The sequence below is a fragment of the Oncorhynchus keta genome, chromosome 1, assembly GCF_023373465.1.
Source record: "Oncorhynchus keta strain PuntledgeMale-10-30-2019 chromosome 1, Oket_V2, whole genome shotgun sequence".
Classification (NCBI taxonomy): domain Eukaryota; kingdom Metazoa; phylum Chordata; class Actinopteri; order Salmoniformes; family Salmonidae; genus Oncorhynchus; species Oncorhynchus keta.
Window position 1 is genome coordinate 49,091,186 of NC_068421.1, and position 27,816 is coordinate 49,119,001.

Consider the following 27,816-nt stretch of genomic DNA (forward strand, 5'->3'; position numbering starts at 1 on the left):
TTTTGGTACCCTTCCACAGATCTGTGCCTCGACACAATCCTGTCACGGAGCTCAAAGGACAATTCCTTCGACCTCATGGCTTGGTTTTTGCTCTGACATCCACTGTCAACTGTTGGACCTTATAGAGAAACATTTTTTTTTTTTACCTTTATTTAACCAGGCAAGTCAGTTAAGAACACATTCTTATTTTCAATGACGGCCTGGGAACAGTGGGTTAACTGCCTGTTCAGGGGCAGAACGACAGATTTGTACCTTGTCAGCTCGGGGGTTTGAACTCGCAACCTTCCGGTTACTAGTCCAACGCTCTAACCACTAGGCTACGCTGCTAATGTGCCTTTCCAAATCATGTCCAATCAATTGAATTTTCCACAGGTGGACTCCAATCAAGTTATAGAAGGATGATCAAGGGAAACAGGATTTACCTGAGCTCAATTTTGTGTCTTATAGCAAAGGTTCTGAATACTTATGTAAATAAGGTATTGCATTTTTTTATTTCGAATAAATTAGCAAACATTATTAAAAAACATTTTCAATTCATCATTATGGGGTGTTTTGTGTAGATTGCTGAGGAATTGTTTTTATTTAATCCATTTTAGAATAAGGCTGCAACGTAACAAAATGTGGAAAAAGTCAAGGGGTCTGACTACTTTCCAAAGGCACTGTATGTATTTAATATATGTATTTAATCTTCACAAGTCAGATGTGGTTTTTGGACATGTGTGAAGTTTCACGTAAATGTTTCCCTCATGTAAAAATAAAAAATCCCCATGTGACTTTTTTTTCACATTTATTTTTCAACACATCCAACTGCATCTGGTCTCCCATCCAGGGACTGACCAGGACGGACCCAGCAGTGGGATGTATGGTGCTATGTTGCTGGAATCAATGTGCCAAAACTTTGGGAAAAAATAGAAAAAGGCAGCAAAAGCAAAGGCCAGTGTAAGAATCAAAGATAGGGAAAATTGCAGGAATGAGGGAGGCATTTTACTTAATCGTGTTATAATTTTTTTTCAATGAAAAATCTTTAGACATCCATTTACAATCAATTTGTTCTCGCATTTCAAAATCATTTCCTTGCAATATTTTATGTTCATCTTTTGTTTTCAATATTTTTGTTTGCAATACTAAGAATTTTGTTCTCGACTTCAGAAGTTTTGCTTGATATTAAAAAAGGCACAAAAGTAACTCACTCACTACTACAGTAGAGGACTGCACAATTATAATCAATCAAATGTATTTATAAAGCCCTTTTTTTTTACATCAGCCAATGTCAAAGTGCTGGACAGAAACCCAGCCTAAAACCCCAAACAGCAAGCAATGCAGATGTAGAAGCACGGTGGCTAGGAAAAACTAGAAAGAAAGGACAGAACCTAGGGAAAAAACTAGACTGAGGAACTAGGGTTGGCCTGTCCTCTTCTGGCTGTGCCGGGTGGAGATTATAACAGAACATGGCCAAGATGTTGGCCAAGATAGCACGTCCAGTGAACAGGTCAGGGTTCCATAGCCGCAGGCAGAACAGTTGAAACTGGAGCAGCAGCATGACCAGCTAGACTGGGGACAGCAAGGAGTCATCTGGCCAGGTAGTCCTGGGGCATGGTCCTAGGGCTCAGGTCCTCCGAGAGAAGGAGAGAGAGAGAGAGAGAGATGGAGGGAGAAAAAGAGAGAGAAAGGAGAGAAAGAGAGAAAAAGAGAGAATTAAAGGGAGTATGCTTAAATTCAAACAGGACACCGGATGAGACAAGAGAAATACTCCAGATATAACAGACTGACCCTAGCCCCCTGACAGAAACTATTGCAGCATAAATATTGGAGGCTGAGACAAGAGGGGTCGGGAAACACTGTGGCCCTGTATGATACCCCCAGGCAGGGCCAACCAGGCAGGATATAACCTCACCCACTTTTCCAAAGCACAGCCCCCACACCACTAGAGGGATATCATCAACCACCAATCTATTACCCTGACCCATGGCCGAGTATAGCCCACGAAGATCTCCCCCACGGCACGAACCCGAGGGGAGCACCAACCCGGACAGGAAGATCACGTCATTGACTCAACTCAAAAGTGACCACCCCGCCAATGGACGGCATGGAAGAGCACCAGTAAGCCAGTGACTCAGCCCCCGTAATAGGGGAATCGGCCAGGCGGAGACAGCAAGGGTGGTTCGTCGCTCCAGTGCCTTTCCGTTCACTTTACACCCCTGGGCCAGACTACACTCAATCATAGGACCTAATGAAGAGGTGAGTCTTTAATAAAGACTTAAAGGTCGAGACAGAGTCTGTGTCTCTCACATGGATAGGCAGACCTTTCATTAAAAATGGATCTCTATCGGAGAAAGCCCTGCCTCCAGCTTAGAAATTCTAGGGACAGTAAGGAGGCCTGCGTCTTGTGACCGTAGTGGACATGTAGGTATGTACGGCAGGACCAAATCGGAAATATAGGTAGCAGCAAGCCCATGAAATGCTTTGTAGGTTAGCAGTAAAACCTTGAAATCAGCCCTAGTCTTAACAGGAAGCCAGTGTAGAGAGGCTAGCAACGGAGTAATATGATCAGATTCTTTGGTTCTAGTCAAGATTCTAGCAGCCGTGTTTAGCACTAACTGAAGTTCATTTAGTGTTTCATCCGGGTAGCCGGGAAAGTAGAGCATTGCAGTAATCTAATCTAGAAGTGACAAAAGCATGGATACATTTTTCTGCATCATCTTTGGACAGAAAGTTGAATATTTTTGCAATGTTACGAAGATGGAAAAAAGCTATCCTAGAGATCAGGGTCCAGAGTAACGCCGAGGTTCTTCACAGTTTTATTTGAGATGACTTTACAACCATCAAGATTACATTTCTTGGGACCTAGAACTAGCATCTCTGTTTTGCCATCCACTTCCCTAAGTCTGAAACATAGGCTTCCAGAGAGGGCAATTATGGGGCTTCACCATATTTCATCAAAATGTACAGCTGTGTATTGTCCCCATAGCAGTGAAAGTTAAAATTATGTTCCTGAATGACATCACCAAGAGGTAAAATATATAGTGAAAACAATAGTGGTCCTAAAACGGAACATTGAGGAACACCGAAATTTACAGTTGATTTGTCAGAGGACAAACCATTCACAGAGACAAACTGATATCTTTCCGACAGATAATATCTAAACCAGGCTAGAACTTGTCCGTGTAGACCAATTTGGGTTTCCAATCTCTCCATAAGAATGTGGTGATTGATGGTATCAAAAGCAGCACTAAGGTCTAGGAGCACGAGGACAAATGCAGAGCCTTGGTGTGACAGCATTAAAAGGTAATTTACCACCTTCACGAGTGCAGTCTCAGTGCTATGATGAGGTCTAAAACCAGACTGAAGCACTTTGTATACATTGTTTGCCTTCAGGAAGGCAGTGAGTCGCTGTGCAACAGCTTTTTCAAAAACTGTTGAGAGGAATGGGAAATTCGATATAGGCTGATAGTTTTATTTTATTTTCTGGGTCACGGTTTGGCTTTTTCAAGAGAGGCTTTATTACTGCCACTTTTAGTGAGTTTGGTACACATCCGGTGGATAGGGAGCCGTTTATTATATTCAACATAGGAGGGCCAAGCACAGGAAGCAGCTCTTTCACTAGATGAGTTGGAATAGGGTCCAGTATGCAGCTTGAAGGTTTAGAGGCCAAGACTATTGTCATCAATGTGCCAAGAGATATACTATTCAAAAACGTGAGTGTCTCCCTTGATCCTAGGTCCTAGCAGTGTTGTGCAGACTCAGGTTAATTGTTATTTGTATAAATATGCAGATTTAAAGAGGAGTTCGTAATTAGCTTTCTAATGATTATGATCTTTTCGTCAGCAAAGTTCATGAATTTATCACTGCTGAAGTGAAAGCCATCCTCTCTTAGGGAATGCTGCTTTTTAGTTAGCTTTGCGACAGTATCAAAAATACATTTTGGATTGTTCTTATTCTCCTCAACTAAGTTGGAAAAATAGAATGATCTCTTCAGATAACCCAAGATCAGGTTACAGTGGGTCCGCTCTACAACATGCTCCCTCTCATAGGGGGGGAGAGCGGGAAGTCGGCTGTTTTATCATATAATACGCTGCCCCTATGTTCTGTAGTGTTCGAGGTTGGAATGTAAACTGTGGAAGACAGAGAGACCCTTGGACATTAAATGTTAATAATTAAACAATATTTATATTTTTGAGAATGTGGGAGTTGTCCATGGACACTTAAGGGACAGTCATGACGAGTGTCTTTCATTTGGTGATCTCAAGAAGGACAGGAAACCCACATTACTGTATCTCTATTTGTGTATACTTTTCAATGATCAGATTTACGTCTAGATGTTGGATAAAATGAATGAGTAAATATGAATGTATTTGTGAAAAGATGTAATGTGATGTTAGACTTCTACATGAGAGTATTATATATATGCCATTTAGCAGACGCTTTTATCCAAAGCGACTTACAGTCATGTGTGCATACATTCTACGTATGGGTGGTCCCGGGAATCGAACCCACTACCCTGGCGTTACAAGCGCCATGCTCTACCAACTGAGCTACAGAAGTATTGATGTTCATATAAAGTTGAACTAGTGGGCCAGACATTACATCAGGCTTATGGCATCGCCCCTTTTTCCACAGGGTATAAAATCCACTTCCTACAAAATGTACATTAAGTCAGAGAACGTCGGGAGTCCCCACATTGGAATGGCTACAATTCTATAGACCATTAGACTAGAAAACATGGAGCTGTCGGTACATGTTGAAAACTCTATAGCCCCAGAAGACCAGACAGCGTGTAGTGTTTGCTACACGTCTGGAAATGGTTAACCTCTGAGACTATCGATCACTACAGAATAAGAGCAAATCCTAGACGTAGAATTACTAGTCTGCAGCTGGAAATTACGTAAGTCTAGTACGAGAATACCGACAACAGCAGAATCATCTATTCGATGCAACGACCATCTGTATGCCTGATGTATCCATTACAACAGACAGTATCCAGAGCCGCTGAGAAAGTGACAACTACGAAAGACATTGTGACTTCTGGGGAAGTTAAACAGAGACACTGATGAACTGACTCCTCAGCAGTCAGACCGGTGATTCCAGCAGAGAAGACAATAACGACATACGGGCATAAATATATACATTGCAATTGTTCTCAAATGAGCGACCGTTCATGTGCAAAGGATTAGCATTTCAATTAATATAATTATCAACTGTGTGTAGTGAATCCATTTAGTATTTCCCGCTCTTATCTGTCCCCACCCCTTTCCATTGTCTACCAAGCTATCATACCAGTTTAGCCCACTAGGGACTTATCAATGCATTGTGTATATCTACTGTTTGTTTGTTGTGTACTTCTGTGATTAGTTATTTTTTTTAACTATCTGTTATTTTACCAGGTAAATTGACTAAGAACACATTCTCATTTACAGCAACAACCTGGGGAATAGTTACAGGGGAGAGGAGGGGGATGAATGAGCCAATTGTAAACTGGGGATTATTAGGTGACCGTGATGGTTTGAGGGCCAGATTGGGAATTTAGCCAGGACACCGGGGTTAACACACCTACTCTTACAATAAGTGCCATGGGATCAATTTGTATATCGCCGATTCCTCATTTAGGCTAGTGTTCGTGCAGATATCCAAGGGTTTGTGACCTTCAGTAATGAGAACTGATGAGGTAGTAATGATACATTAATAGAAGACTAATCGATACGATATGAAAATATCTGAAGAGTCAAGTCGGGAAATAGAGACTATATAAAAATTTTCCTGTGGTACCCCGACTTCCTAGTAATTCAAGTTTACATGATTAGTTTAATCACGTAATAATAATTACACATAGATAATTGATTTGATAAAATAACAGTCTTCACATTTAATGATAGTCACAGACACGACAACACTATGGATGCAAGGATTAACCATCCATGATATAACAATTTTAGTTGTAACCTTATTTTTAAGCTATACAGTGGTTGTTTACATTTACTTTGTTCACAAACATTGGAGTAAAACAAGCTTATATTTTGGGTTTTGATGAGGTATGACAGTTGATCTAAGCTCATGAGGCATTCATACCTTGTATTCTTCAATAATGAATGCTTACATTTAATTTGCCTGGCTACCCAGATCACGGCCAAAGCTACACCACGCCCACAGAGTTAGTTTCTTCTCCTCAATGAGTCTAGCTCTCAGTACCTCCCCGAACTTTCACAGAAAGCTCAACATGAAAACAGCTAATTAATTTGCCGTGTTTTTCTTGTAAGATCCTGCAGTCCTTCTCTCAGTGCTTCTCAAAGCCATCACTTGTCATTAGCTTGTCATTAGCTGGTCCCCTTAATACTTCCCATTAATTTCAGCAATCTTTTTATATTTGTGCCAGAAGTGAGGCACATTTTGTAATAGAATGCAGGGGAACTTATCTAATTAAGTGGCAGGGGCCCTAAAAGACCTCCGAAATGATTTGCTTCTCTCATTAAGGGCCCATTTTGCTGAAAATTATACAGCAGGATGTTACGCTTTGAGGTTTGGAGGATGAAATTAAGTGAGGAATTCAATTCCTTCATAAAACAATCGATCATGACTTTTGGCTGGAGGTGCCTCCATGCAACACTTAGCTATTACAGTTCCGGTATCTTGGAACTCAAATTGTTCTCCCCAAGCAAACATACAATGTATTCACACTGGCATTCCTCATAACTGTTTGACAACCTATTATATGATAATGTACAAATTGTCTTAAAACAACATAGTACAGTACAAAATTATAGGATACAAGATTATTATTCAAGCTCAATAACATGCCTAAAAAGACAGCTAATACTGTAGCTCTTTCTCTCTCTGCACTAAATCAACAACAGCAGAGGGTGAAGTGAGGTAACTTCAAACTGTCTTTCTTGGAAATAAACAAAGTTAGTTAGTCTCAGCGCAGGATAAAACACTAATAAACTCCAATTGAGTAAACTGAGCCAGCATTTTCAGGTTGCTGCAGATTCAGAACACTCCCACAATTAGTCATCCACTGACAATCACGTTCATATTTATCTTGTATACTGAATTGATTTATTACACCTTTATTTAACCAGGTAGGCAAGTTGAGAACAAGTTCTCATTTACAATTGCGACCTGGCCAAGATAAAGCAAAGCAGTTCGACACATACAACAGAGTTAACAGAGTTAAGAGAGTCGGTGCAAGAATTGAACCCTGTGGCACCCACATAGAGACTGCCAGAGTCCCGGACAACAGACCCTCCGATTTGACACACTGAACTCTATCAGAGAAGTAGTTGGTGAACCAGGCGAGACAATCATTTGAGAAACCAAGGCTGTCGAGTCTGCCGATGGGGATGTGATGATTGACAGAGTCGAAAGCCTTGGCCAGGTCAATGAATACGGCTGCACAGTATTGTTTCTTATCGATGGCGGTTAAGATATCGTTTAGGCCCTTGAGAGTGGCTGAGGTGCACCCATGACCAGCTCTGAAACCAGATTGCATAGCGGAGAAGGTATGGTGGGATTCGAAATGGTCGGTAATTGGTTTGTTGACTTGGCTTTCGAAGACCTTAGAAAGGCAGGGTAGGATAGATATAGGTCTGTAGCAGTTTGGGTCAAGAGTGTCCCCCCCTTTGAAGAGGGGAATGACCGCAGCTGCTTTCCAATCTTTGGGAATCTCAGACGACACGAAAGAGAGGTTGAACAGGCTAGTAATAGGGGTGGACATTTTTAGAAAGAAAGGGCCCAGATTGTCTAGCCCGGCTGATTTGTAGGGGTCCAGATTTCGCAGCTCTTTCAGAACATCAGCTGACTGGATTTGGGAGAAGAAGAGCTGGGAAGGCTTGGGCGAGTTGCTGTGGGGGGTGCAGTGCTGTTGACTGGGGTAGGGGTAGCCAGGTGGAAAGCATGGCCAGCCGTAGAAAAATGCTTATTGAAATTCTCATATAGTGGATTTATCGGTGGTGACAGTGTTTCCTATCTTCAGTGCAGTGGGTAGCTGGGAGGAGGTGTTCTTATTCTCCATGGACTTTACAGTGTCCCAGAACTTTTTGGGAGTTTGTGTTGCAGGAAGCAAACTTCTGCTTGAAAAAAGCTAGCTTTGGCTTTTCTAATTGCCTGTGTATATAGGTTTCTAGCTTCCCTGTAAAGTTGCATATCACAGGGGGCTGTTCAATGCTAATGCAGCACGCCATAGGATGTCTTTGTGTTGGTTAAGGGCAGTCAGGTCTGTTCCTGGTTCTACATTTCTTGAATGGGGCATGCTTATTTAAGATGGTGAGGAAGGCATTTAAAAAAACAGGCATCCTCTACTGACAGGATGAGATCAATATCCTTCCAGGATACCCCGGCCAGGTCGATTAGAAAGGCCTGCTCGCTGAAGTGTTTCAGGGAGCGTTTTGACAGTGATGAGTGGACGTCGTTTGACCGCTGACCCATTACGGATGCAGGCAATGAGGCAGTGATCGCTGAGATTTTGGTTAAAAACAGCAGAGGTGTATTTAGAGGGCAAGTTGGTGAGGATGATATCTATGAGGGTGCCTGTGTTTACGGCTTTGGGGGTGGTACCTGGTAGGTTCATTGATCATTTGTGTGAGATTGAGGGCCACAAGCTTAGATTGTAGGATGGCTGAGGTGTTAAGCATGTTCCACTTTAGGTCTCCTAGCAGCACGAGCTCTGAAGATAGATTGGACAATGAGTCAACATATGGTGTCCAGAGCACAGCTGGGGGCAGAGGGTGGTCTATAGCAGGGGGCAACGGTGAGAGACTTGTTTTTAGAGAGGTGGATATTTTAAAAATAGAAGTTCAAATTGTTTGGGTACAGACCTGGATAATAGGACTGAACTCTCCGGGCTAATGTTGCAGTAGATTGCAACACCGCCCCCTTTGGCCGTTCTATCTTGTCTTTAAATGTTGTAGTTAGGGATGAATATTTCCAAATTTTTGGTGGTCTTCCTACACCAGGATTCAGACACGGCTACATCCGGGTTGCCAGAGTGTGCTAAAGCAGTGAATAAAACAAACTTAGGGAGGAGGCTTCTAATGTTAACATGTATGAAACCAAGGCTATTACGGTTATAGAAGTAATCAAAAGAGAGCACCTGGGGAATAGGAGTGGAGCTAGGCACTGCAGGGCCTGGATTCGTCTCTACATCACCAGAGGAACAGAGGAGGAGTAGGATAAGGGTACGGCTAAAAACTATGAGAATTGGTCGTCTAGAACGTCTGGAACAGAGAGTAAAGGGAGGTTTCTGGGGGCAATAAAATAGCTTCAAGGTATAATGTACAGACAAAGGTATGGTAGGATGTGAATACAGTGGAGGTAAACCTAGGTATTGAGTGACGATGAGAGCGATATTGTCTCTAGAAACATCATTGAAACCAGGTGATGTCATCGCATGTGTGGGTGGTGGAACTGAAAGGTTGGATAAGGTTTAGTGAGCAGGGCTAGAGGCTCTACAGTGAAAAAAGCCAATAAACACTAACCAGAACAGCAATGGACAAGGCATATTGACATTAAGGAGAGGCATGCTTAGTCGAGTGATCATAAGGGTCCAGTGAGTAGTGAGGTTGGTTGGGGTCACGGCGATTCAGACAGCTAGCCGGGCCATCGGTAGCAAGCTAGCATAGGATGGAGGTCTGTTTTTAGCCACCTTGTGCGTTTCCGTCGGTAGATTAGTGGGGTTCCGTGTGGTAGAGGGGATCAATCCAATTGGCAAAATAGATAAAGTTATAGTGACCCAAGAAAAATTGTCCGATTGACCTATTCAGATAGCTGTCTTATCGGCTGCTAACGATTAGAGGGCCGCAGATGGGCGTTCAGGTAACGTCGCGACGGAGTGGCCAGTTGGATAACTCCCTCGGGCAGATAACGTCAGTAATCCAGTCGTGAAGGCCCGGTGATGCTCCGCATTGGCAGCAAAACGGGTCCGAATACGTGATTGTAGCCCAGGAGTGGCTGATGGAATTCTTCAGCTGGCTAGCTCCGGAATAATTTATGTTTGCTCCGGGATCGACATAAGCCAACAGTCACACGGATAGCAGCTATCTAGCTGCGAGATCCAGGTGTAAATGTCCAGAGCTTGCGGTTGAAATCCGTGGATATGGAGAGAAAAATAGGTTCTGGTCTGAGTCGCATTGTACAAAACTGGTGATAGATTTTCGAGCTAAAGGATAGCTGATGACCACAATCCGTGGTTAGCTGAATACTAACGTTAGCCAGTAAACTGGCTAGCTTCTGGTTAGCTTCTGGTTAGCTTCTGGCTAGCTTCTGGCTAGCTTCTATTGTGGATTTCAGATTTGAGGTAAAACCACTTTTTTTTTTTAATTGGCAAGGTGGGTTGCAGGAGAGTGTTTTGAAGAAAGGTGTAAACTATATATATATATATATATATGGGACACGACAAGACGAGGACAAAGGACGTCTGACTGCTATGCCATCTTGACAAATATCTTCGTCAGAGTTGAGCTATTATTCACACAAGTTTACAGGAAATCGATTTCCGTGTCATTCTGAAAGGGAGACAAAAGTCCGCACTGAGAAAATTGTCTGTCTATTGATCTACAAAAGTACTTGTAATCGTCATACAATTTTCTGTGAGATACTGTACAGTACAGAAAATGCTGAGTAAGGAGGACCATGTCTTTGTCAGCTAGCCTATTGTCCCAAATTGACAAGAATAAGACTAATTCTCAAATATGCTGAGATGCAGCTAATCAGTTTCCCAATTTAGCAATTATTGGTGGGGTCAAAGGTTTTTTTTTCAATTTGGCTTGAAGTGGCTAATAACCAGCCACATGATTCATTCCAAGAAGATACAGTTGCATCAATGTTAGCTCGAGCACATACGGACAGGTCATGAAACCGTGGGCAGCGCCTTTCATATCAAGCGTATTGTATGGCAGGCTGAGGGCAACTTCATAGCTTGTAATACATTCTTTAGTACCTTCATTAAGATTTTGCATGCAAACACAACTCTGGAGAGCACGGATGGAAAATGTCATGTTTCCTCTCCGACAACATTGTGTACACATGGCACAAGCAGAAAATAACGATGGTGGGGCCATTTTTATCAAACCAAATCCATACTTTCAATCTGCTTTGTCACTAGAGCACAGGGTGGCAAATGGGCCAGTTAAACATGTGGCAACTACTTCAGGGTAATGATAATGGATGGGATGTGACATATGCCACATCAGTGTTGGCAAATCTACAGCGACAGCCCAAGGATGCCTCAAAGGCAAGGTGATTAGCTTTAGCATGGGTTTGGGAAGTGAGGTAAACAACTGCTAATGGCTTAGCAATTACACTTGGGGACACACACACACACCGTAAGTCTCCGCCTCTGCCAAGGCTGGCTAAATGGGCACTGGGAGAGGCAAATGATGGATTCACAGAGCTAGCACTCAACTGAGCTGTGGGTCCTCAGGGGAAAAACAGAACACCCATGAACTGGTGGGGGTGATGGGGAGGATTGGCGGGTCACATAAGATCATGTCATCACTTTGTTTGAATTACATTTTTTTTTACTACAAAGTGCAGAGTGGATACAGTTCATAACAAAAAATACATCTGTCAAATGAAGTGGACATCAGAGTGGCTGGGTCAAATAGAGTGGCATGTTTCTGTGTGTGTGTCTGTGCAGGTGTGTTGGGGGTAGGGCAAACAATACACCGTTTCTAAGGCCACACATCACCACATGTTATAACGTCTGGGTCACGTTGTCATTTCCAAGAGAAGGGTCAAAGGGGCATGTTGTGTCTGAGTTTGAGCAGTGTCGTCTGCTTGCAATTCCAGCTGGTGAGTGAGCAACAAGAGAGCCGCCCCCTGCTAAGCCCCTCCATCGACGACTTTCTCTGTGAGACCAAGTGTGATGGAGCTGCCCGCCCAGTGACTTCAAACACAGCAGGTACCTCCACTGACCTCCCACTCCTCTCTGTCTACCCAGCCCCGATGGCTGCAGTCACACCTTCATGCATTAGTCATTGGCATATCATAACACTGACATAACACTGTAACCTATTTCAGACAGAAAACAGGGTGTCACCTGTAAAACCAACAAAGGCCATGTTTATATGACTCCCTTTCAAACAGCCCCTTATTTACCACTTTCTTCTAGGTAACAGGATGCTAACTCAGGTTTTTAACTTTAAAATGCATGCCAAATGGAAACCAATGATTGCAAAATTATACCATACATCTCTGTGCCCAAGGCCTCTGATTGGCTGAATACCCGGGGCGCAGAATGGTTGGAGTTTTGAATAAAGCAGCATGACAGAAATATGATGCCAAGTTTTCAAGTTCAAGTTTCTTTAATAAGATACAGTGCCTTCACTAAACCTAGTCCTAACCTTAAACCCATATCCTAACCCTAACCCTAACCTTATTAGCCAGTTGCTTATCAACAGATAATCTACAGTACAGATGGTCATACTATCTACAGTGCCTTCAGAAAGTATTCACACCCCTTGATGTTTTCCAAATGTTGTTGTGTTACAGCCTGAATTTAAAATGGATTAGATTGAGATGTATTGTCACTGGCCTACACACAATACCCCATAATGTCAAAGTGGAATTATACTGAAAAAAATATATAAAATGCAACATTCAAAGTGTTGGTCCCATGTTTCATGAGCTGAAATAAAATATCCCAGATATTATCCACACACACAGAAAGCGTATTTCTCAAAAAATGTTGGCACATCCCTGTTAATGAGCATTTCTCGTTTGCCAAGATAATCCATCCACCTGGCAGGTGTGGCATGTCAAGAAGCTGATTAAACAGCATGATCATCACACAGGTGCTGGGGACAATAAAAGGCCACTCTAAAATGTTCATTTTGTCACCCCAACAAATGTCATAGATGTCTCAAGTTTTGAGGGAGCATGCAATTGGCACACTGACTGTAGGAATGTTGACTAGAGCTGTTGACTGATAGTGTAATGTTAATTTCCCTACCATAAGCTACTCCAATGTCATTTTAGAGAATTTGTTGGTACGGCCAACTGGCCTCAACTGCAGACCACATGTAACCACGTCAGCCGAGACAGCTGATGAAAGTATTTAGTCTGTAATAGAGCCCTTTTGTGGAGGGAAAATCATTCTGATGACTGTGCCTGCCTCCAAAGTGGGTGGGCCTATGCCTAGTCATGTGAAATCCATAGGTAAAAGAGACGCGTATTCGCCTACCTCCTCATGCGTTTTGCACACAATGTATATAGACTCTCTTTTTTTCTACTGTGTTATTGACTTGTTAATTGTTTACTCCATGTGTAACTCTGTGTTGCTGTCTGTTCACACTGCTATGCTTTATCTTGGCCAGGTCGCAGTTGCAAATGAGAACTTGTTCTCAACTAGCCTAACTGGTTAAATAAAGGTGTTCTCAACTAGCCTACCTGGTTAAATAAAGGTGAAATAAAAACATTTAAAAAATAAATAAAAAAATAACTGGCTTCATCAATAAGTACATTGATGACGTTGTCCCCACAGTGACTGTACGTACATACCCCAACCAGAAGCCATGGATTACAGGCAACATCCGCACTGCGCTAAAGGGTAGAGCTGCTGCTTTCAAGGAGCGGGACTCTTAACACAGAAGCTTATAAGAAATCCCACTATGCCCTCCGACGAACCATCAAACAGGCAAAGTGTCAATACAGGACTAAGATCGAAACATACTACACCGGCTCTGACGCTCGTCGGATGTGGCAGGGTTTGCAAACTATTACAGACTACAAAGGGAAGCACAGCCGCGAGCTGCCCAGTGACACAAGCCTACCAGATGAGCTGAATTACGTCTATGCTCACTTCGAGGCAAGCAACAGTTAAACATGCATGAGAGCATCAGCTGTTCCGGACGATTGTGTGATCAAGCTCTCCGTAGCCGATGTGAGTAAGACCATTAAACAGGTCAACATTCACAAGGCCACAGGGCCAGATGGATAACCAGGACGTGTACACCGAGCATGCGCGGACCAACTGGCAAGTGTCTTCACTGACTTTTTCAACGTTTCCCTGACTAAAGTCTGTAATACCAACATGTTTCAAGCAGACCACCATAGTCCCTGTGCCCAAGAACACTAAAGGTAACCTGCCTAAATGACTACCTACCCGTAGCACTCACGTCTGTAGCCATGAAGTGCTTTGAAAGGCTGGTCATGGCTCAAATCAGCACCATTATCCCAGAAACCCTAGACCCACTCCAATTTGCATACCACCCCAGCAGATCCACAGATGATGCAATATCTATTGCACTCCACACTGCCCTTTCCCACCAGGACAAAGGAACACCTATGTGAAAATGCTATTCATTGAGTACAGCTCAGCGTTCAACATCATATTGCCCTCAAAGTGCATCACTAAACTAAGGACCCTAGGACTAAACACAGGGTAGGTAACAACACGTCTGCCATGCCATGCATGTCCAGTCCCCTCCTGTACTCATTTACATTTGTGGGCCCCTCAGGGCATTCACCTTATGACATCCAGTGGTGCTTTACAGTGCATCCCCTCCTGTACTCCATGTTCACTCATGACTGCATGGCCAGGCATGACTCCAACACCACCATTAAGTTTGCTGATGACATAACATTGGTAGGCCTGATCACCAACAATGATGAGACAGCCTATAGGGAGGAGGTCAGAGACCTGGCCGTGTGGTGCCAGGACAGCAACCTCTCCCTCAACGTGATTAAGACATGGAGATGATTGTGGCACGTCCCCCATTCACATCAACGGGGATGTAGTGGAGCAGGTTGAAAGCTTCAAGATCCTTGGTGCCTACATCACTGTCATGACTCTCCTGTGATGTTCCAAAGGATCAGGTTACAGTGGATCAGCTCTACAGTGCTCTTTCTCTCCTGCAGGGGAGGGTTTTATGACAACTCACTCGATCGTAAACTATAGGCAGCAGACGATTCCTTTTTGTGTCTAAATTGGGTGATCCGAATGTCTGTGTGCCTTGTGAAGTGTTTACTGTCCAAAAACTTCAACATGAAACAATGGGCACTGGGACAATATATTTCATCCTCTGAATGTTGGCAATGATGAGAAATGGAATGTGAAAGATGAATGCCCATTTTGTGATGTCATTAAATGCTAAATGAAGATGTCATAATGAAAACATTGTAACTTTAAGGGTTTTCACAACGTGTATATCATGTTTACATACTTTACGTTATATAGAAAATATCCAGTGTAAAGAGAATGTTTTTGTGACGATAAGATTGTGATTTTAGTTCTCTAACGAGATCATAGTAAATTGTGATACCTTGCCTCGTATCTGGACGTGCCCCAGGGAACCCAGAGAGTATGTCAGCATGACGTAAACACCCCCTTTTTACCCGAGGATATGAAGCATTTGAGTTAAGATTGAACATATCAGACTAGGATGACCAAGAGCTGCAGCTGAGGTCTACGATTAGTCACAACCCCGAAACGCAGATGAGGTTGAAGAAGACAAAGGTACCTCTTAACAATCAATGCTACGGTTGAGTAGCTGTTCTCAGTACTGTATCTAAGAAGGTAAATTTAAGCAGGACCATCTGGTTATTCTCTTCAAATAATTGTTCGTCTACATGGCTTTCATCACCACTCTGGGATCATCGACATGGCTGATTAGCCAGCCTCAGGAGACCACTCTTCCAGAATGAGTGCAAGTAAACAGACCACTAAGATGGACAGTGTGATATCTTGTGGTCAATCAGAGACTTATACCCGAGAACAAAGGAGAGGGCCATCCAAAGAACAAGGCCTTGAACCCTTATCACCAAGCGGAACCCGGCCCACGAAGGCCTGGGCCAAATAGAGATACCCGATGAAGACCTTAAATACGGAAATACATGTATTACTTCTTACCTGTAAGGGCGGCAGTTTGGGGCAAGGTATTAGGGCTAAACGAAGCGTAGCTTACAAATCTCTCTCTCTAGCTTGTTAGTAAATAAATAATCAACTCAACTTGTGTGGTACGGAATGATCATTGAGACCCGGGTTTGTGCCGATTTACGGAGTCTACGATATTCAGAATGAGACTGATATGAAGAAATGACAAATTAATGACTGGTAGGATATCGATATATTCTTGAGTTAATTTGGGAAACGGTAATTCATTAAACAAACTTTTACCAGTGGTGCCCAAATTCCTAATGAGTTAATTGTTACATTATTAATTGAATCAAGTAATAATTAAAACGTAGTAGGTAATTATTCGATAAATAGCACAATAATGATTTGTGTTTATTAGTAATGTTGTGACATGACTATCATGGTCCAAACACACTAAGACAATCATGAAGAGGGCACGACAAAACCTATTCCCCCTCAGGAGATTGAAAAGAATTGGCATGGGTCCTCAGATCCTCAAAAAGTTATACAGCTGCACCAGAGAGCATCAATTTAATCCATTTCGAATTCAGGTTGTAACACAACTGGTTGACTGGTTGCATCACTGCCTGGTATGGCAACTGCCGCAAGACACGTACATCACTGGGGCCAAGCTTCCTGCCATCCAGGCTCCGACTCCACCGTCAAGACACTACAGTGGGTAGTGCGTCTAAGTCCAAACGGCCCAGTACATCACTGGGGCCAAGCTTCCTGCCATCCAGGCTGTGTCAGAGGAAGGCCCTAAAAATGGTCAAAGACTCCAGCCACCTTAGTCATAGACTGTTCTCTCTGACAAATAACATTTGATTTGAAATCCACCTTATGGCAGGACAATAAACTAAAACATACGGCCAAATCCACACTGGAGTTGCATACCAAGAAGACAGTGAATGTTCCTGAGTGCCCGTGTCACGTGTGCTCCATCTCCAGCCTGTAGGTCACCAGGCTGCTCATTATGGCACACACCTGTCACCATCATTAAGCGCACCATCAGACTCACCTGGACTCCATCACATCCCTGATTGATTACCTTCCCTATATATGTCACTCCTTTTGGTTCCTTCCCCAGGCATTATTGTTTCTGTTCCTGTGTCATGTCTGTGCGTTGTTTGTGTTTCTTATTTTGTATTATGTTGTGTTTATTTATTGAAACACTCACTTCCTGAACTTGCTTCCAGACTCTCAGTGCACATCGTTACAGCCTTGTTAACAGTTTTTACTTAAATCTATGGCAAGACCTGAAAATGGTTGTTTAGATAATGATCAAGAACCAATTTGACAAAGCTTGAAGAGTTTTGAAAATAATAATGGGCAAATGTTGCAAAATCCAGGTGTGGAAAGCACTTAGAGACTTAACGAGAAAGACTCACAGATGTAATTGCTGCCAAAGGTGCTTCTACAAAACATTGACTCGGGGTGTGAATACTTATGTAAATTAGATTTTCAATTTAATGTGCACATTTTTCTAAAAACATGTTTTCACTTTGCCATTATGTATTATGTGTAGATGGGTGAGAGAAAAACAAACAATTTAATCCATTTCAAATTCAGGTTGTAAACACAACAAAATGTTGAATAAGTCAAGGGGTGTGGATACTTTTGAAGGCACTGTATAGAAAGCCATCTGTGTACTTGAACAACAGCATAAATACACCGATTTTACTTTTGCATGAAAAAAAAAGATCACCACTGCACATCCTGACACTGTTTTGAACAGATCAGATTATACTATTTAGAATGAGCAGCCAAGCTCACGAACGAAAGCAGTAGTGAGAAGACAACAAGCATGCAGATGCAATAAGTGAAAACCCATGATCTAACTGGGAATACCTAGATAACATAATACCACAAAAGATTGTTCGCTATCCAGTTTACTTTCATTCTGAAATAACTTCATATTTATGAGTTAGTCAGATATTAGTGTAGAAAGACATGACATCGGCATGGCTATAGCTAGCTGCTAGCTGCTAGCTGCTATCAAGGGTACATAACTGATTCATTTGATCAAAACATTGATAAATAGTTTGATCAATGTTTCTCCAAATGACTGTAGCTGGTAAATGAATATGATCATGCTTTGTGATATTACTTGAAGAACAGTGCAGATGCAACGTTATGTAACAGAATGACGGCACAAACAGCACAAACTGTCATAATATTACCAAACTTTGTATTTGCCCTGTTTGGGAGGGGTGGAGGGGTGTTGTTAGGGAGATCTTTAACAATTTAAAAAAATATATATATATTTCACCTTTATTTAACCAGGTAGGCTAGTTGAGAACAAGTTCTCATTTGCAACTGCGACCTGGCCAAGATAAAGCATAGCAGTGTGAACAGACAACACAGAGTTACACATGGAGTAAACAATTAGCAAGTCAATAACACAATAGAAAAAAATGGGCAGTCTATATACAATGTGTGCAAAAGGCATGAGGAGGTAGACGAATAATACAATTTTGCAGATTAACACTGGAGTGATAAATGATCAGATGGTCATGTACAGGTAGAGATATTGGTGTGCAAAAGAGCAGAAAAGTAAATAAATAAAAACAGTATAAAAACAGTATGGGAATGAGGTAGGTGAAAATGGGTGGGCTATTTACCTATAGACTATGTACAGCTGCAGCGATCGGTTAGCTGCTCGGATAGCTGATGTTTGAAGTTGGTGAGGGAGATAAAAGTCTCCAACTTCAGCGATTTTTGCAATTCGTTCCAGTCACAGGCAGCAGAGTACTGGAACGAAAGGCGGCCAAATGAGGTGTTGGCTTTAGGGATGATCAGTGAGATACACCTGCTGGAGCGCGTGCTACGGATGGGTGTTGCCATCGTGACCTGGAGCCAGTGGGTCTGGCGACGAATATGTAGTGAGGGCCAGCCGACTAGAGCATACAAGTCGCAGTGGTGGGTGGTATAAGGTGCTTTAGTGACAAAACGGATGGCACTGTGATAGACTGCATCCAGTTTGCTGAGTAGAGTGTTGGAAGCCATTTTGTAGATGACATAGCCGAAGTCGAGGATCGGTAGGATAGTCAGTTTTACTAGGGTAAGCTTGGCAGCGTGAGTGAAGGAGGCTTTGTTGCGGAATAGAAAGCCGACTCTTGGTTTGATTTTCGATTGGAGATGTTTGATGTGAGTCTGGAAGGAGAGTTTGCAGTCTAGCCAGACACCTAGGTACTTATAGATGTCCACATATTCAAGGTCGGAACCATCCAGGGTGGTGATGCTAGTCGGGCATGCGGGTGCAGGCAGCGATCGGTTGAAAAGCATGCATTTGGTTTTACTCGCGTTTAAGAGCAGTTGGAGGCCACGGAAGGAGTGCTGTATGGCATTGAAGCTCGTTTGGAGGTTTGATAGCACAGTGTCCAATGACGGGCCGAAAGTATATAGAATGGTGTCGTCTGCGTAGAGGTGGATCAGGGAATCGCCCGCAGCAAGAGCAACATCATTGATATATACAGAGAAAAGAGTCGGCCCGAGAATTGAACCCTGTGGCACCCCCATAGAGACTGCCAGAGGACCGGACAGCATGCCCTCCGATTTGACACACTGAACTCTGTCTGCAAAGTAATTGGTGAACCAGGCAGGCAGTCATCCGAAAAACCGAGGCTGTTGAGTCTGCCGATAAGAATATGGTGATTGACAGAGTCGAAAGCCTTGGCGAGGTCGATGAAGACGGCTGCACAGTACTGTCTTTTATCGATGGCGGTTATGATATCGTTTAGTACCTTGAGTGTGGCTGAGGTGCACCCATGACCGGCTCGGAAACCAGATTGCACAGCGGAGAAGGTACGGTGGGATTCGAGATGGTCAGTGACCTGTTTGTTGACTTGGCTTTCGAAGACCTTAGATAAGCAGGGCAGGATGGATATAGGTCTATAACAGTTTGGGTCCAGGGTGTCTCCCCCTTTGAAGAGGGGGATGACTGCGGCAGCTTTCCAATCCTTGGGGATCTCAGACGATATGAAAGAGAGGTTGAACAGGCTGGTAATAGGGGTTGCGACAATGGCGGCAGATAGTTTCAGAAATAGCGGGTCCAGATTGTCAAGCCCAGCTGATTAGTACGGGTCCAGGTTTTGCAGCTCTTTCAGAACATCTGCTATCTTGATTTGGGTAAAGGAGAACCTGGAGAGGCTTGGGTGAGGAACTACGGGGGGGCGGAGCTGTTGGCCGAGGTTGGAGTAGCCAAGGCGGAAGGCATGGCCAGCCGTTGAGAAGTGCTTATTGAAGTTTTCGATAATCATGGATTTATCGGTGGAGACCGTGTTTCCTAGCCTCAGTGCAGTGGGCAGCTGGGAGGAGGTGCTCTTGTTCTCCATGGACTTCACAGTGTCCCAGAACTTTTTGGAGTTGGAGCTACAGGATGCAAACTTCTGCCTGAAGTCTTCCTGACTGACTGCGTGTATTGGTTCCTGACTTCCCTGAACAGTTGCATATCACGGGGGCTATTCGATGCTATTGCAGTCCGCCACAGGATGTTTTTGTGCTGGTCGAGGGCAGTCAGGTCTGGAGTGAACCAAGGGCTGTATCTGTTCTTGGTTCTGCATTTTTTGAACGGAGCATGCTTATCTAAAATGGTGAGGAAGTTACTTTTAAAGAATGACCATGCATCCTCAACTGACGGGATGAGGTCAATGTCCTTCCAGGATACCCGGGCCAGGTCGATTAGAAAGGCCTGCTCACAGAAGTGTTTTAGGGAGCGTTTGACAGTGATGAGGGGTGGTCGTTTGACTGCGGCTCCGTGGCGGATACAGGCGATGAGGCAGTGATCGCTGAGATCCTGGTTGAAGACAGCAGAGGTATATTTGGAGGGCCAGTTGGTCAGGATGACGTCTATGAGGGTGCCCTTGTTTACAGAGTTAGGGTTGTACCTGGTGGGTTCCTTGATGATTTGAGTGAGATTGAGGGCATCTAGCTTAGATTGTAGGACTGCCGGGGTGTTAAGCATATCCCAGTTTAGGTCACCTAACAGAACAAACTCTGAAGCTAGATGGGGGGCGATCAATTCACAAATGGTGTCCAGGGCACAGCTGGGAGCTGAGGGGGTCGGTAGCAGGCGGCAACAGTGAGAGACTTGTTTCTGGAGAGAGTAATTTTCAAAATTAGTAGTTCAAACTGTTTGGGTATGGACCTGGAAAGTATGACATTACTTTGCAGGCTATCTCTGCAGTAGACTGCGACTCCGCCCCCTTTGGCAGTTCTATCTTGACGGAAGATGTTATAGTTGGGTATGGAAATCTCTGAATTTTTGGTGGCCTTCCTGAGCCAGGATTCAGACACGGCAAGGACATCAGGGTTAGCAGAGTGTGCTAAAGCAGTGAGTAAAACAAACTTAGGGAGGAGGCTTCTGATGTTGACATGCATAAAACCAAGGCTTTTTCGATCACAGAAGTCAACAAATGAGGGTACCTGGGGACATGCAGGCCTGGGTTTACCTCCACATCACCCGCGGAACAGAGAAGGAGTAGTATGAGGGTGCGGCTAAAGGCTATCAAAACTGGTCGCCTAGAGCGTTGGGGGCAGAGGGTAAGAGGAGCAGGTTTCTGGGCATGGTAGAATATATTCAGGGCATAATGCGCAGACAGGGGTATGGTGGGGTGCGGGTACAGCGGAGGTAAGCCCAGGCACTGGGTGATGATGAGAGAGGTTGTATCTCTGGACATACTGGTTGTAATGGGTGAGGTCACCGCATGTGTGGGGGGTGGGACAAAGGAGGTAACAGGGGTATGCAGAGTGGATCTAGGGGCTCCATTGTGAACTAAAACATTGATAACTAACCTGAACAACAGTATACAAGGCATATTGACATTTGAGAGAGACATACAGCGAGGCATACAGTAATCACAGGTGTTGAATTGGGAAAGCTAGCTAAAAACAGTAGGCGAGGCTAATCAGCTAGCACAACAAACAGCAGGTAAAATGGCGTTGACTAGGCAACTGGGCCGACAGATTAACAAACAAGCAGAATGGGGTACCGTGATTAATGGACAGTCCAGCGTGCGTCAGCTATGTAGCCAAGAGATCAGTGTCCAGGGGCAGCGGTGGATGGGCAGGGAAGCTGGGCTGGCGAGTGTTATCCAGGTGTTAAAAAAAAACTAACAATGACTAAATAGCTTGTAGCTAGTTAGCTGGTTAGCGTCTGGAGGTTCTTGAGTGTGTCATAAAAATAAAATAAAAATTAAAAGTAATAGCGATTCCGTATCACAGTGGGTGAGGCAGGTTTCCGGAACGTATAAACAAAATAAAAATCAAAAAGAAATAGAAAGTAAATGGGTTCAGAGTGTTTGGGATGCGGTGATTCAGATGGTTAGCAGGCCTGTGCTAACAAGCTAACAGTTCGTAGGCCCGGGCTAGACAAGCTAGCCGTTAGCAGGCCGAATTAGCAAGCAGGGAGATAGCGAGGGCTAGAGAGTTAACCTTTGGGGGACGTCGCGATGGGGTGAGTCTGTTTATTCCTCTTCATGCGGTGACATCGACAGACCGGTCGTGGGCCCGGGTAATTGTAGCCCAGGAGTATGCTACAGGTGCTCTAGTACGCTAGGTGAGCTGGAGACACAGCGTTTCAGAAAGCTTGCGGGCCTTGGCCAGCAGATGGATCTTTGGCGATGTCGCAACGAAAAAGCCTGTTGAAACCACCTCGGACGATTATGTCGGCGGACCAGTCGTGATGGATCGGCGGGGCTCCGTGTCGGCAGTAAAGGGTCCAGGCCAATTGGCAAAAGAGGTATTGTTGGGCCTCTTCGGCTAGTCGGGAGATGGGCTTAGCTCGAGGCTAGCTCAAGGCTGGTGCTTGTTTTGGGACAGAGACGTTAGCCAGGAGTAGCCACTCGGATTGCAGCTAGCTAGTTGCGATGATCCGGTGTAAAGGTTCAGAGCTTGCGGTAGGAATCCGGAGATGTGGTAGAGAAAGAGCAGTCTGATATGCTCTGGGTTGATGTCGCGCTGGTGTCCTAGTTAGCTTTGAAGACCGCTAGCAATGGCTAACTGAGTACTAGCTAGTAGCTAGTTAGCTGGCTAGCTTCTGATGGGGGTTCCGGTTCTAAAGTAAAGTATAGAAAAAGCAGATCCGTACCACATTGGGTGATGCGGGTTGCAGGAGAGTATATTCAGCTCTAGTTGGAAAGTGAGATTAAAATATGTACGAAATATATACAGAAAAAAAACGAAGAAAACTATATTTACACTAGACAGGACGGGACAAGACAAAACACACGTCCGACTGCTACGCCATCTTGGAGAGTGGGTAATAAGAGTGTTAATGAATTTCCCTGCATAAAAACCAAGATCCATTTTATGACCCCGTACCTGTTCTTTGGTTACAGGGTCTGTGAAAATAATGTTACATGATTAGGACTTGAGGTGGGTTTTAATATACCATGTAATTGTTTTACCCCCCTACCCCTTTCCGATATACACTGCTCAAAAAATAAAGGGAACACTAAAATAACACATCCTAGATCTGAATGAATGAAATATTCTTATTAAATACTTTTTTCTTTACATAGTTGAATGTGCTGACAACAAAATCACACAAATTATCCACCTCTTTCCCAACTGTATTTAATTTATTTATTTATTTTGCTCCTTTGCACCTCCCTTCTCACCTCATTTGCCCACATTGTATATAGACTTGTTTATACTGTATTATTGACTGTATGTTTGTTTTACTCCATGTGTAACTCTGTGTCGTTGTATCTGTCGAACTGCTTTGCTTTATCTTGGCCAGGTCGCAATTGTAAATGAGAACTTGTTCTCAACTTGCCTACCTGGTTAAATAAAGGTAAAATAAATTTAAAAAAATTAAAAAAATAATCAACCCATGGAGGTCTGGATTTGGAGTCACACTCAAAATTAAAGTGGAAAACCACACTACAGGCTGATCCAACTTTGATGTAATGTCCTTAAAACAAATCAAAATGAGTCTCAGTAGTGTGTGTGGCCTCCACGTGCCTGTATGACCTCCCTACAACGCCTGGGCATGCTCCTGATGAGGTGGCGGTCTCCTGAGGGATCTCCTCCCAGACCTGGACTAAAGCATCTGCCAAGTCCTGGACAGTCTGTGGTGCAACGTGGCATTGGTGGATGGAGCGAGACATGATGTCCCAGATGTGCTCAATTGGATTCAGGTCTGGGGAACGGGCGGGCCAGTCCTGCTGGAGGTCCTTTTGCAGGGCTCTGGCAGTGCTCCTCCTTGCACAAAGGCAGAGGTAGCGGTCCTGCTGCTGGGTTGTTGCCCTCCTACGGCCTCCTCCACGTCTCCTGATGTAGTGGCCTGTCTCCTAGTAGCGCCTCCATGCTCTGGACACTACGCTGATAGACACAGCAAACCTTCTTGCCACAGCTCACATTGATGTGGCATCCTGGATGAGCTGCACTACCTGAGCCACTTGTGTGGGTTGTAGACTCCGTCTCATGCTACCACTAGAGTGAAAGCACCCCCAGCATTCAAAAGTGACCAAAACATCAGCCAGGAAGCATAGGAACTGAGAAGTGGTCTGTGGTCACCACCTGCAGAACCACTCCTTTATTGGGGGTGTCTTGCTAATTGCCTATAATTTCCACCTGTTATCTATTCCATTTGCACAACAGCATGTGAAATTTATTGTCAATCAGTGTTGCTTCCTAAGTGGACACTTTGATTTCACAGAATTGTGATTGTCTTGGAGTTACATTGTGTTGTTTAAAAGTTCCCTTTTATTTTTTTGAGCAGTGTATAAAGGCAAAAATACATATATTTGTCTGTATATGAAAAGGGTAAGCGTAACAATATGGAAATTGACAGAAGTTCATGTAATAGAGGGCAACCATGACACTCCAGTGGGAATTTTCCTCCACTAAAGAAGTTATGTCAGGGGGATTGTGTTATTGTTATATTTGATATGCTAAATGCATATTTGTTGGAATTATTATGAATAAATGAATAAACAATAGTCATTTTTAAATAGAATTGTAACTAAGTAAACTTATACTCTGTTTTATTATATCTGATTAACAATATGAGTTCATAAGAAGGGATTGTGTGACACGGACATGGAGTAATTCAAGTTATAGAACATCATTCCAACTAGGAAGAAACGAATGGGTTGGGGACTGTGTAAACACATAAGGTCGTTAACCTAGCGTTGAACCTACAGAAACTTAGCTCTGGGTTTTTTAGATAAGACAGTGAATGCATTCCTAGGTTTTCTGTTAATTAAAACTGTCAGCTCAGTGGTGATCGATAATGTTGAGGGGTCAAAAGTTACCTGGGAGTGTGTTAGTAAGTTAGAATGAACTTTTCACCTCACTTTGTCCCGGTCGAGAGGAGGGGATTCTGTTAAAGCAATGAAATGACGTCATGATCTGTATATAAACTGTTGCTCGTGGTTAAGTGGGAGCGCGCTCCGAGAATAAATTGTGTTACCTATTATTGAAAGACTGGTCTGCGTCTATTTTATGCAAACAAGAATCTTATAAATTCTCATAAAATAGATTAAGGGTTTTCAATTGATGAAAACACATTGGCATAATTAAATTACATTAACAATATTGCAAACAATAAAAGACACGACCACTTAATCCTGCTATTAGTGTGCTGAGGGAAGTACTGTAACTAAAAGTATGGGCACAAGCATGCCTGTTTTAGCTGAAGTCAGAAGTTCACATCTAATTCCCGCTGTGTCCTCACACTGAGTGGATTGGGATGATTCAAAATGACAGTCTGCAGGTTCCCAATTGAAGGTCAGTGGCTCAGCAGAGGATTAGTGAGTGGAAACAACAGCGACTCACTTTCTCGGTAATATCCACAGGTTGAGCTGTTTCGTTACAAAAGTCTAAGACAAACCTCAGTCCTTGACAATAGCAATAGACAATTTGATCTCCAATAGCCTAGAAAAAAGGCTTGCAAAAGATCCATTGATATCATTGTTCTCGATCACGATTCACAGAAACCAGACTTTACCTGACCACAATAAACTGCAATAAGGAATCTTTAGCACTCTAAAACATTATGTTAAGGTTGTTGAAAGCAGTGGTCAGAAGGTTAGCTGACATCATCCTCCAAAAATATAATAGAAACACATGGGAACCCTTAGATGACCATGACGATGTAGAAATGAATCAATGAAATTAATGAATAGTGATGCTCAGCACACTATGATAGAGACGGTATACTATCCTTCGTATACATACACATCTAATATGCCTTCAGCTAGAAAGACTATATGGAGGACTTCTTTTCAAGGCATTATCATCATCATCATCAAGTAGACGCAAGGGTACCCAAACAGTTTGTCCGTCTTGATTTCTTTCAGCACATCTGGCTTTTCTCCTGACACTGATAACACTTCAGACAACATCTCCATCTCCCACAAGTTTTTCCTCTGATTTCTAATTGCATTTATCTTTTGAGGAGCACAGAGATATCAGGAGGGGAAAAACACTCTAATTATCTACAGATTACATTCAGAGGATCATCCCGTTTGTTTGTGATAAAACAGCAGTGTGTTAAATACCGGGAGATTTGTGTACACACAGGGGCTGAATACTGCAGAACCATCATATATACACTGACGAAAAATATAAATGGAACATGCAACAAATTCAATGATTTTACTGAGTTACAGTTCATATGAGGAAGTCAGTCAATTGAAATGAATTCATCAGGCCCTAATCTATCGCTTTCACATGACTGGGCAGGGGCGCAGCCATGGGTGGGCCTCGGAGAGCATAGGCCTACCCACTTGGCAGCCAGACGGTAAGTGCCCACCCACTGGGGAGCCAGACCCAGCCAATCAGAATGAGTTTTTTACTCACAAAAAGGGATTTATTACAGACAGAAATACTCCTCGGTTTCATCAGCTGTCCGGGTGGCTGGTCTCAGACGATCTTGCAGGTGAAGAAGCCGGATGTGGAGGTCCTGGGCTGGTGTAGTTACACGTGGTCTTCGGTTGTGAGGTCGGTTGGACTAAATTCTCAAATTCTCAGTGTATTTTATATGGCCAGTGAAATCAGAGCAATACATTTAGTTCTTCATCTGTATAGATGTCTAATATGCCATCTGACTAAGTAGTTATGGCACTGTTCTTACCTTTATTCTAATGAAACCTATCAGCACATAATTATGAAGACGGGAAGGGCCTTTTCATTCACATACTATATGCTGTGAGCAGTTAAATGTACATTAACCTGGGAAAAAAAGCATTCATTGTGTCTTTGCGGTCTGTCGAACAAGTCGAGGGCTTCAAGTTCCTTCGTGTCCACATCACTAAGAAACTATCAGGATCCACATACATCAACACAGTCGTGAAGAGAGCACAACAACGCCTATTCCCTCTCAAAATGCGGAAAATGTTTTGGCATGGGCCCTCAGATCATCGAAAAGTTCTGAAGCTGCACCATTGAGATAATCTTAACAGGTTGCATCACCGCCTGGTATGACAACTGTTTGGAATCCGATCGCAAGGTGCTACAGAGGATAGTGGGAAACAGCCCAGTACATCACTGAGGCCGAGCTCCTTGCCATCCAAGACCTCTATACCAGGTGGTGTCAGAGGAAGGCCCTAAAAATTGTCAAAGACTCCAGTTTGTTGAGGAATGTTAATCCGTACATCGTGACAGCTTTGTTTAGGGAGATGAGTCTCCCTGTAAAGAAAATATTTGAACTGTATACTAAGAATCTAAACTAGTATGATCTACCCTTCCAGTTCTGACCTCCACATTGGACCTACTGGACCTCAGCGAGCCCGGAGAGAGAATGAACAGCAAACAGGACAAGAAGAGCCCTCTGTCGTCGTCGCATGGGGAAGGGCCCAAGAATGGGCCTCACCGAAAGACGACAACAGATGAGACAGAGCTGATCCGGGTGGCTGTGGAACAGACTGCCCCCAGCTCACACACTCCCGACTCAGGTACAAGCACTGGAGCAGATGGTTCACCACTGAAACCAATTTGTAAGTCGCTCTGGATAAGAGCGTCTGCTA

At 43.5% G+C, this 27,816-nt stretch overlaps 1 protein-coding gene across 2 annotated transcripts in view; it reads left to right on the forward strand.

Annotated features, from left to right (window-relative positions):
* LOC118384519 (PEX5-related protein-like) overlaps window positions 1–27,816 on the forward strand; it is a 160,265-nt gene that overhangs the window by 87,098 nt on the left and 45,351 nt on the right. For both annotated transcript variants that reach the window (XM_052526575.1, XM_052526577.1), the window contains 2 exons: window positions 11,776–11,887; window positions 27,541–27,744. In XM_052526575.1, the coding sequence (XP_052382535.1) occupies window positions 11,776–11,887; window positions 27,541–27,744 (316 nt within the window). The remainder of the gene's footprint in view (window positions 1–11,775; window positions 11,888–27,540; window positions 27,745–27,816) is intronic.